Source organism: Cydia splendana, chromosome 8 (genome assembly GCF_910591565.1).
Source record: "Cydia splendana chromosome 8, ilCydSple1.2, whole genome shotgun sequence".
NCBI lineage: Eukaryota > Metazoa > Arthropoda > Insecta > Lepidoptera > Tortricidae > Cydia > Cydia splendana.
Window position 1 is genome coordinate 17140477 of NC_085967.1, and position 12368 is coordinate 17152844.

General features: G+C 39.3%; 1 protein-coding gene across 2 annotated transcripts in view; it reads left to right on the plus strand.

Moving 5' to 3' along the window:
• The window catches only part of LOC134792946 (uncharacterized), a 48070-nt gene that overhangs the window by 24342 nt on the left and 11360 nt on the right, over positions 1-12368 (plus strand). The window contains exons 6-7 of one of the 2 annotated variants that reach the window (XM_063764422.1): positions 2930-3252; positions 8643-8747. In XM_063764422.1, coding sequence (XP_063620492.1) covers positions 2930-3252; positions 8643-8747 — 428 coding nt within the window. The remainder of the gene's footprint in view (positions 1-2929; positions 3253-8642; positions 8748-12368) is intronic. The other variant, XM_063764423.1, reaches the window with a different exon arrangement.

Genomic DNA, 12368 nt, shown 5'->3' on the forward strand with positions numbered 1-12368 from the left:
ACAGTAAAGTCGCATGCGCAAAGAAATTGATGTTATGTAAACATCAAATCAATATATGGGTAATGTCCTCCTTATTTTGTATTCACTTCAGAAACTACACTTTGACACGAGTTCACAAATTAAAATGGACGACAAATCATACACAAATAGCTGAATATATTTTCTGTAACAATGCACTTTTGAACCAAAAGCTTCATAACGTGTGACTGTAACTGAGTCATTCTATACAAAGCTGGATAACTTTGGTTTAAAAGCGGTATAGAAGCTTTTGACACCCTCTATACAAGTGTTATTCAGCGATCCAATGTGTGGGCACACACTTATACAGCTATTACATTACTGTTATTCAGTTTTAAGACGAAACAGGAGCTGAGTTTTAAATATTTTAGGTAAATATACCCGTCTCGCTAACGGAAGCGGCACCTAAAAGTAGTGCGATAAGGACAAGGCGAAAAATCCTGCGTAAAAATCTCAAAAATCGAGGTTTTGTACTCCTCTGTTTCCTCCTCCAAAACTTAACCAATCGTAACCAAATTTGGAAATCTAAATGATTATGAAATTATCTGTGTCGGACCGTTTTGCTTTTTTGGCTAATTGATATCAGTTTTGAATGCCACGCCTCTCATTGCGGCATAGTCAATTAGGCCATTTTGGCCATTTTTGAAGGGCTCTAGCGCCTTAAAAAACAAAAATATCAAAAAAAGCAAAACGGTCCGACACAGATATTGACAATATTAATCTGTGTTGAAAAAATCATTGCTCTAGCTTCAAAAACCACGGAGGAAAACGAGGAGTACGTTTGTATGGAGAAATGACCACTCCCGTTGGCTCTTTGCGCCCAAACCTTCTGTATAACGTCTGTATTAGCGCTTATACAGAAGATATACAGCTACCTTATTCAGCATTCAGTACGGCATGCTCTATTATTCAAACAATATTCAGCTACTTTTGTGTTACTTGGGCGGCACTGTAAGACCGTTTACATTTTCTTCCCGTATGGCAGTCGACGTATTTCCTCTAACTTTAAAATAAACTCCTATTAAAATTTATCTTCTGGGTTGAAAGGTCAAATGGCTGTCATTTCCGCCTACACTAATCTTAATATCTTTCTTGCGAATTGGTAACCAACCATGATTGAACAAAATGGTTACAAGAGTACTTTAGGTAGTACTTTTGAATTTTGTGAGAACGCTATTGGAATTATACCTACTGTATAAATGTTTGTAATAAAGTACTGTATGTATTTTAATGACAATAGAGTTAATTTTACGATATTATTGGTTGCCTGTGATGCGCAAATACCTATTTTCTTTTAATAATAAATCAATCTAGTCAAGAGTTGGGTATTATATAAAATTTGGTGTTTCTTTAAACAAAATAACTAAAATACGGGGCTATACAGACTTGTGAAGCTAGTTTCAATGTTTACGTTTAGATATATTACGAATAGATTACAAACTTCTGATAACACGGGATTGTTTCAAAATTTAAGTAAATTATTAGTTTCACGTAAGATGAGGTAATTGACTCCTGATAACAGCTTATCCAACATCGCACCATTTTGGGTGGTCTGATAACAAATAATGGTACACATCATGATCTCATGATAATGCCGTTTGGAGGTACCTTTATTATTACTTATTAAGTACCTACTTATTAGTCAAGTAAGTAAATTTACCAAACGTCTCACTGAAGCCCGGTAACACAACATAATGAAACGACAATATAGTATTTTTTTAAATATGATACCTTAAATATATGAGAGGAGGCCTGTGCCCAGCAGTGGGACGTATATAGGCTGATTATTATTTTTTATTTTTATTTTATGATACCTTTAAACTAGCATGCATAAAGGGATCTTTTTCAACTTGTAGCCGTATTTTGTGAGGTGAATAATATATAATAAATAGTAATAGATAGTAAATACTTATTAAGTACATTGCACAGTTATGTTGGTAAACTTCACAACAAATTTATACATTTTGGCTGATTAGATATCGATATATGTTTCGTATAGGAGAGCCAAATTATTTTTCGCTCTCGAGAATCGAAAAGTACAAGTTGCTCAGTATGGCCTATACTTACTCTCAAATTGGAAAAGTAAAAAAAACATGCCGTATTGTAATCTTCTTCTTCCTCGCGTTATCCCGGCATTTTTGCCACGGCTTATGGGAGCCTGGGGTCCGCTTGACAACTAATCCCATGATTTGACGTATTGTAATGTCTTAACTAAATGTTCAAAATTATAAGGCCCAAATATGTCTCATTAAACTCAGATCTCTGGGCAAACATAAAGTGACTATATAATGAATATTTGCTGTGAGATATGGGAGCATGAACCCTGCCAGTGCCTGATTGCAGTCATGGGTCGGAAGCTAAGGACAAAGTTCTTTCCCAACGTTATCGCTTCTCTAAATAGTGCGCAGATAGCTGTCATCAAACTATAGTATGCTATAGGTACACGGCTAACTCTGGCGCAGAATAAGGTGGACTTTCCATAATATTTACAATGTATCAAAATGGAAGAAGAGGTTAACGTTAGGCTGTGAAACCAGTTTCCACCGATACTAGACGGAGTATTTTCATATTCTGTATAATGTCTGTGACAAAGCTATGAAAATAAACACAGTTTCATTATTCAAATAATTAGGTATATCGACAGAACCGATATTATAAATACAGGCGGTTTTTTTTTACTGTTATGGAGAGAAACGAGCACTACCAAACACTAAAATCATTCTTTGAACGTGTAAATACAATACACCGAATGCATGGAGTGTACATAACAATGAGGCAATCGTTAATTTCCTTATTAGGTGATTGCGTAATGATAAAAAATGATATCACAAATTGGTGCCCTCAGATATGATACTTCATCTACATTATTGTGAGACTATATCACTTATCATGTTGATAAATTTGTGTCCAGATAAAACTCGGCGAGGGCGTGGAGATTCGCGAGGAGCTGCTCCGGGGGGTGAAGTGGGGGGATTATAGGAAGGTGACGCGGGGGTTAGCCGCAGCGCTGTTCTCGCCTATAGAGCTGGCTACCTGCTCCGTGACGGGGCAGCGCTGGTCGCGGGCGGGGCAGGAGTCTCGGCCCACGAAGCCTCCGTTGGACCGCCGCCGGGTGCACGCGCTCATATCCTACGTGAGCCGACACTTCCCCGACGTGGAGGTGTCGCGCATCAAGCAGGTGCTCGCGTACAAGTGCAAGGAGAACTGCGCGGCGCTTAGGATGAGAACTGCGAGGTAAGTTGCTTCAAATTATCTCTGCGGTCGCCAGATTGTTTTTTTTTTTAAGTATTAATCTATAGACAAGCGAATACTAAGATGTTTAATGTAGTGTACAACGTAGCTGCAAATTTGCTGCTGAAGGGCTATACTGGAAATGGGGTGCATAATGTATGGGGCCGTACACCTCTATGCAATTTAGCTTTTCAAATATGTAGCTGTAACATTTTGCACAACTTTACTCGTTTTAGTATTCTTTGTCTATGGTATAAAGAGCGAGGATATTGGGATATAATGTCACTGTCTGAAATGAAACCTTCGTAAGAAACCATTGACGCCCTTACATCTGCATCTTTAGACTTACGACGTATTTTTAGATGGTAATATTCAATTTTAACTATAAACTCTCTGGAAAGCATGTCCTGGGACCGATTAACATTTATTTCGTGGTTCCATATACCTAACATAAATTTAACACATGGCTTGTACTTCATATTTCCATAAATTTCATGTCTTTGTTTATTTGAATACAAAATGAACTCATTATGATGAGATCCATTGTGAATACACAGTACAATTATGTGAAACGTTGAACAAACAAGACCATTAATCAAGTCCCATAAATAACCAAAATTATCAATTATAGACGCCCCGCGTGTAATCTTCGTATACCTACTATATTTCACATAGCGTTGTTTGTAAACATATCAAAGTACAATGGCTTGAAAATGTCTGTGAGTCCTGTCGCCCAAGCCAAAGTCACAATCGCTTGCGCTTCGCCATCGAATCGCTTTGTGTCTCTCTATCGCTCTTCCATATTAGTGTGACAGTGACAGTTGCGTTTCGTTCGCTACGGAGCGATAGCGATTGGCATGTCGTCTACGGGGCCTGGTCTACGTGAAACGCCCATTGCGATGGCGAAATGTACTCCTTTACGTTATCGTGACGAGGGGTCGCTGGATGTCTCATCTCATTATCTTTGCTCAAAGAACACTATAGGTTCGGTTTTGTTAACCGGCCTCTAATCGGCTAAAGACAAGTGAATAATAGACTGTTAATCTCCATTCTTCGAGTCGCAAGGAGGATAAATATCTATATCGAAATAGCTAAACATCTACAGGCAAATAAATTAAAGAACAACGTAATTTAATTTAAAACTCAGGAAACTCACAATATGGCGTTATTGCCAAGTGGAGCATCTAATTCTAAATCGATGGAAAGACACAACGACACACGTCTATATTACTTACTTGTCTCTGTCTTACTTTAATAATAAATACCCTTATCTTTCTGGGTTCAACATGGCAATATAAGGCGAATTTGGGAGCACGTGTAACTTTTATATTTAGTTACAGAATAGATTATAAGTATAGAAGATCCACTGTGTAGCATTGAGCAGGAAAATAATCTAAATCATTTTTTTCTTATTCGCATAATGCCTCCTTATTTGGCCCCTATAAGTTTTGTCAAGCATACGCTAATATAGGTATGCAGCAATACTACCATGGCGCAAGTATGACCAGTATGAGTGACATCCTCGCTCAAATACGAAGTCATTGGAGCATCCCTAAGGCCTGATTTAGACGGCGCGCAAACTCGCATGCGATTTTAGTTACATTGCGGACAATTCAATCGACCGATCAAAACCCGCAATGTAGTGAAACTCGCATGCGAGTTCGCACGCCGTCTAAATCAGCCCTAAAACCGAGAATAAAGTATTACGTCGTTACTGCCGCCTTCGGATCGGTATATCAGAGCGGCCAAGGTACTCGAAACATTTTCGAACATGCACCTATGTTATAACGTCTCTATAATAGGGGCTTTGTTCGGATATTTGTGAACATCTTGGCTGTGCCGATATAAAATATCAGATGACGACTGTACTCCCTAACTCATAGCAGATCCGTCACGACATTGAGCGACTTGCGAGGGAGGCAGCGATAACCATAGGTTGGAGCGAGACACAGCGATCGGACCTTTCGTTCTCACCTATGGTTGTCGCTGCCGCCGTCGCGAGTCGCTCAATGTCGTGGCCGAGCCGTCAGGGTGGCCAAGTTGGCGCGTCGTTCATGTTACTCAAGTCAGTACACCGCCGCGGCTTGAGAGCTATAGAGAGTAACTACTGATCCACGCAGTGGCGGATTTGCAGTCTTTGCCGCCCTAGGCCCCAGGCTCTATAGCCGCAACTTTCTCAGCACACATCATTTCATCAGCGAATTTTTTGGCACAATTTGCGGCCCCTAATATCTAGCCGCCCTAGGCCCGGGTCTTCTTGGCCTTAGGGCAAATCCGCCACTGGCTCCACTCAGTACCTGCAGACGTATAAAGGGAAAATCTGCCTGAGACACAAAATTGATAGCCGGGCTAGGGTCAGGCAACGCCCGGGCATGCTTTTATAGCTAAGATAAACTGTTATCAGTCAGAGTCACCATACAAGCCATGTTTATCACATGAGTCAGGCTCTGTCTCACACTCAACCCCACACGATACATATCACCATGAGTTCAAGTTCAGCTCTTGTTTAATGTTAAACAAATTCTCGCTGGTGCTGTATATTTAATGTACGAATATTTCAACTCTGTAATGATATACAGAAAGTCGGGAGACTGAATTTAGTTGCTTTCTCGTGTTATTAGGTGTTATGGAAAGTTCTATTAGCCGCCTGTCGAGTATATTTATTAGGCATACATAAGTATTTGTATGTTACTTATTTATGTATGAAGAGTATAAATGTGAATTTAGAGTACCATGCGTACATTATGATACAAAACTTCAAAATGTAAACAATAGATATAACAATATGTACCTACTTAGATATAGGTACTTAGCATCTTAAGCCCACTAAATAGTGGATATGCTGGGGTGTATTTGTTAGTCAACTAGTACGTAAACCTTATTTATTTATAATTTTATACGTTTAAGGACCGTATCGTTAATTATGGAAACAGATAAAACTTGGTCTAACTGTTGACGTGTGTATTATTTTGTATTACAATGTTCTTAAGGTTTAATCCGGGGGTATTTTTAAGCCATATCTGATATAAGAAGGTTTTACATTTATTTTATTTTAGGGACTTTATGAAGATTTTAATACCGTCTAGCAAATATAATTTGGACAAGCCTATCGCACTTAATTTGAGACTATTTCACCGATTCCTTGGTACGATTTAAAGAAACAAAAGGTTAATATGCTGCCAAAATATGTCATCCAAGTGTCCTTTTCATGATTGCTCAATTGGACATCCACAGAATAAATGTGGTGAATTTTAATTTTTACATGAAAACGACTTTTTATGCAACATTTTGGATTCCCGTCAATTTCTGACGCAAGCGAAATGAGGGAAACAGCTAAAAGAATCTACCGAAATCCAAAGCCTAACGGACATTCATGGCGTTGAACCATGGCTAGAGCAGGTCGATAGAAACGCTCCATGATGGTTATATTGTATACCAAAGTCGGGGTTGTCGTAAGTAACATGCCATCTTCTCTAAAAGGCCACCATGCACAGATCCAAAACATTTTTTCCAACTAAAATAAATGATTAGACTATGCCCAGATGTTTCGCTTTACGAATCATGTGTAATTGCTGTTTACATAGTATGATTTTTTTTGTGTAATATCTTGTCTTGTTCGCAAACCTCAAATTTTCTTGTAGTATTTGTCCACAATCGTTGTTGTTACTCGGAAGGATTAGGTAAATATTGTCCAAACCATATGCTTTACGTGATCTCCCAGGACGAAATGTAACTTATTATTAAAGCACTAATTAAACTATATGTGTAATTTTTAAATAAAAATATAATACCAGAAAAAGCGGCTAAGTAAAGTTGTTTCCATAATTAACGATACGGTCCTTATCACAATTAGCCTCGAGAAGTACCAACCTATTATTTACCGATTTTTATTGTGCTGCTTACCGGCAGAAATATCTACTTTTTCTATGTTTAGCAATCTTTTAAATCCTATAACCGAACTGAAAATATTTATGGTACACTAGAAATGGAGAAATAATTTGAATACAATAGATAAAAAAAACGTTTCTCAATGGTTGCGTGAGGGGTGAATCAACTGTTCGTCTAGTAACCCAGACGGCCGGCTTACATTGTTGTCTAGCTAGGGGAACAAACGGATTTAAATAAAACGGAAACTTCCATGGTGTGTATCGTACGTACGGATATTGTAATTTTTTTTATGAAATTCGAAATACTTCTAGATAATTATTCGCTAATGAATTATGACTTATGAGTTAGAATTCTATGGTTACACTGCGTAGATATTCAAAAAGGTAGAAATAGGTGTTCACAACTTTGAGCACAATTGTTTGAAATGGCTAGAAGTAGAGTGAGTGTGTCTTAACAGCAGGTACAACTTATCTAGATAATTATAAAGGGTTTGTCTGCCGAAAATTGTATTCGAAATACACAGTAAGTACAGGGAAACCAAACGAAATAAAATTAACTACTGAGTTGACACTGAGCGGGCTCAACATACTATGTGCCTATATGTTCAATTACTTATGTCTATTAATTTTTTTTTTAAATAGCGTTTTTTTTTTCGGTAAAGTTAGACCGATCAATTAAAAAATAAAAATAACCCTGTCGTGATTGAAAATACTTTGTTTCATAAGTAATTATCACGGTATCACTTTAATTGAATATAAAATGATAAACCCTGCTTATAGAGTCTGTTCGGAAAGAGAAGAATCATCATTCATTCCACGACTTTTCTCTTTCCGCACAGACTCTACAAACTGTCCACAATCAAAATCACGTAACCATCCACCTCCAATCATGTAATCTTGTAACCAGAGTACAAATAAATAAATGCTCCACTTCATGACAGGAAAGTACCTAGGCTACTCTTTTTGAATAACAAGTTTACGTACTGGTGCATTCAGATCTGGCAAATGCGGCGCCCTGCACGCGCGCTTTTCAATTAGTACCTACAAAATGTATGCTAGCAGTTAGCGCTCCTTTCGAGAATGGATCACGACTTAAGTCTCGCAAGCGGCGGATTCGTCAGATCTGGACACACCTTTAGAAGTTCCAAATAAAAAAGCTTAAGCTTTACTACAAAAGCATACACTAGGAATCCTCTAGACGGAGTTTAGAGCAATTATTTCATGAAACCGATGCTGCCAAAAATACGGGGGTGCGGGGGACGAGGTGAGCGAGGTCCCGTGCCGTGATTGGTCCGTTCAAAGACACGTACGTCACACAAAGACACTTTCGACTCCAAAATGGAGTAAAACTACCGTATTTGTGGCAGAGGGGGTATATAGAGCTACTATGCTCAGTCTGGAGGATGTCTTGCTGTGTACAAAAGTCACCCCAGCTTGCATTGGTAATGGTAACCCATGCCCTGGTTGCGCATGCGACACTCGAGACAGTAATACAATTTGAAGTAGGCTGTCGAATTGTTTCAGCGAGTCTACCAACTTTATGCTGACGGCGGCCGCGCGGCCCCCGCCCTGCGAGCTCGATGCGCCCGCCACGCGCGTCTACCCCCACTAGTGAGTACACACATTTACCCCCTTATTCATTAAACTACAAGCCTTAATTAGTTAATTTATGTTTCCTATTCTTACAAATACATAAGTCAAATTCGATAAGAAGACAAACGATTACCTAATAGGTAATTGAGGCTTGTATACACGGTGGCTAAAAAATAACTGCATTCCTGTTGCCAGGGAGGTTTTGGGATTATACTGAACAACTTTTAGTATGGGACCAACCCAGAAAACGCGAAAAAAAATTATCTTCCCATAGAAAATGGACCATCCAAAATGTATAAAATATTTGTTCCGCGATTTCGGGGATGGTCCCATAGTAAAAGTTGCTCAGTATAATCCCAAAACCTCCCTGGCAACGGGAATGCAGTTATTTTTTAGCCACCGTATATAGCGCGTTTATGAATAACGTCGGTCGGCAGAAGCTCTGTTTTCCTAGGATAGCGGTGCCGTCATATAGCGGCCGTCTACATACAAAATTGAGATATACATAAATACAATTTTTGTAGGCTGAACGCCGCAGTGAGCTTGACAAAAAACCGGGCAAGTGCGAGTCGGACTCGCGCACGAAGGGTTCCGTACCATAATGCAAAAAAAAAAACAAAAAAAAAGAAAAAAAAAAAACGGTCACCCATCCAAATACTGACCACTCCCGACGTTGCTTAACTTTGGTCAAAAATCACGTTTGTTGTATGGGAGCCCCATTTAAATCTTTATTTTATTCTGTTTTTAGTATTTGTTGTTATAGCGGCAACAGAAATACATCATCTGTGAAAATTTCAACTGTCTAGCTATCACGGTTCGTGAGATACAGCCTGGTGACAGACGGACGGACGGACGGACGGACAGCGAAGTCTTAGTAATAGGGTCCCGTTTTACCCTTTGGGTACGGAACCCTAAAAACGAGATGAGCTTAAGGCTCGGCCGCCAGCCTCAATTTCCTACAATTATATAGGTGGTGTGCTGACGTGCCCAAAATGCGCTCGAGTATTTAGCAAGAAGATAGGGTACGTGAGCCACTTAAGGGCGCACCAGAGAGTGGATCAGCTACACTCTAATAACACGAGATAAAAATTGCCTACTCCAGAGCACACAGTCGCTGTGGCCGAAATCGGTCAGGAGAGCATCATCATCACATACAAAATAATACGGCTAAATATGGATGGTGTAGTATTTTGTATGGAGACGGCCGCTATATGACGGCACCGCTATCCTAGGAAACCAGAGCTTATTAGGGACTCAAATTTATAAACACTCCTCTTTTTTGCGTTTTGGATATATATGTAACATTTCGCTGCGTAATATGTCTAATGGGATTTATGAAATTCAATCTGAAAAACCATTTATATTTTTTTTATGGGAAGATGTGCCCCAATGCTAGTCTAGGGCCTTATCTTTCCGCAATTCGACTTACAAATATCTCAAATTTCCATAAGTTATGCCCAAGTTATACGAAGGATTACACAGATTATTGGCATCAAAAAAAGGAACTGGTTTTAATATTAACTCTATGCTACGTTACGTATATAAACGGCAACCCGTATACGTGATTCGTTGGTGATATACGCGTGGGCTACCGCTGCTCAACGCCTGAGAATGTTCGTAAATAGTAGAGATGCCACAAATATTCGGCAACTATTCGGTATTCGGCCTATTCGGCCACTTTGCCGAATATTCGGTATTCGGCCGAATGTTCCCTACTATTCGGCCGAATACCGAATATCTGTTGCACCTACCTAAAAACAAAAATTACACAAAAAAATAACCACAAACTAGGTACATATATTTAATATTTTTTTAAATGTATTCTTGGAAAGTAGCTAAAATACGAATGCATGTTTTTAAGCATTTGTCGATTACAAAATATTTTATTCTTATCATGTGTCTGATTTGATTGACTTACATTCATTAAAATTCTGTTCGACATAAAAATATAAATCTTAGCAAACATTGTGCTTTGTTGGCGAACAGTTTTCATAATAATTGTGACTCAAAATGTTCGCATGTCATGCCGAATATTCGGTATTCGGCCAAATTCACTATTCGGGGCATCTCTAGTAAATAGCACTTTATAGCAAATAACATCTCATCTTATCAGGCCATGGCGCGCCACACACCATCCACGCGTCAATGTCTAAATAAACCTCGATAACATTGCGATAGTCTGATTACCTACGTAAATAATACAAACTTAATTATACCTAATTATAATATTCGTGCAAAGTTTCGTTTCGAAACGAAAGCTTATCTAGATGCTATCGCGATAGTCCAGTACCGAGTAAATAAACAGACTTATAAACTAGTTCCGTTTTGAAACGAAACCTTATATAAATGCTGTCACTTTTATAAGGTCTTAGTTCTGTTTGTATACCAATGCCTACCGGGTCCGCCGGGGCATACTTGCAGAATAACAATGACGCTTTACAAAAAAACCGGTCAAGTGCGAGTCGAACTCGCGTCCCAAGGGTTCCGTACTGCACACATTTTCGAACGAGCGAGCAAAGCGAAGTTCTTAAGTACATTCAACTGTTCATTCAATTGTTCCACACATGGCTGGCTAGGGGCACGCCACGGCTTTTCCGTGTTTTTTAACTGAGCTATCAGAGGATATAATATTTAAAACTTCCGCGTTTTGAACACATATAAATAAATTTTTGAATAAATTTTGCGTTAGTCCCGTGTCTATAAATGTGAGTTAATATATCTTATAGTTAATAATCTATAAATATGTATCAGAGGACAGTTACGCAATATTTTTTTTAATTTTGTTCAAGTATTGTGTTAAATAGTGCCTTCATTTTTTTGCATTGGTTAGGCGGATCTCTGTTATTTCAATATAACAGGGCTATGGCTATAACCGCGAAAATCGAAGTTCGCAAATTGCTGGCATTTCTCTCTGTCACACTAATTACGGTTTCATTGGAGTTAAAGAGAAATCTACGTAATTTGCGAACTTCGGTAGACCCTCTGATTCTCATTTAGCTACTCGTACTTAAACCAATTATTTGTTATTATTATTTGTTCTGTTTGAGCACTAACCTCCTACAGCTCATCCATCGACCTTACGTGGGAGGCGCACCTCTCTCGGATGCTTCAGGCCTTCGGCCCAACGCAGAGCTTGGCCTTCGACCTTCGCACTAGCTGTCCACACCACGTTTCACGTAAACAATTGCGGTTGTGGCCCTGATAGAGCTTATCCGCAATTCTTATTCTTAAGTCCGGCTCACGCTTAATTGCAGACTTCTTATACGTTTTTCCAGTAATCTATAGGTATCGGACCCAATCGCTTAACAAAAGATAGAACAAAATCGACGATCTTCTTTGCAGGAAGCATGCACATGTCAGAGGCTCCGGGCCTTCAGGGCCTTCGACCTTCGCATTCAGACACTTGTACTATATATAATTGTTCTGTATTTGAGCACTACTCTCCCGCAACACGGCCTTCGGCCGTGCGTTTCAAAAAGTCTCTGGGGGTTGCTTCGGGCCTTCGGCCCTACGCGTAGCTCGGCCTTCGGCCTTCGCAAAAGCTGTTTCACGACGTTACACCACGTTTCACGTAAACTATTACGGCTGTGTCCCTAAAACAGCCGAACCGCGTTTTTTTTTCTTAAGTCCGACTCACGC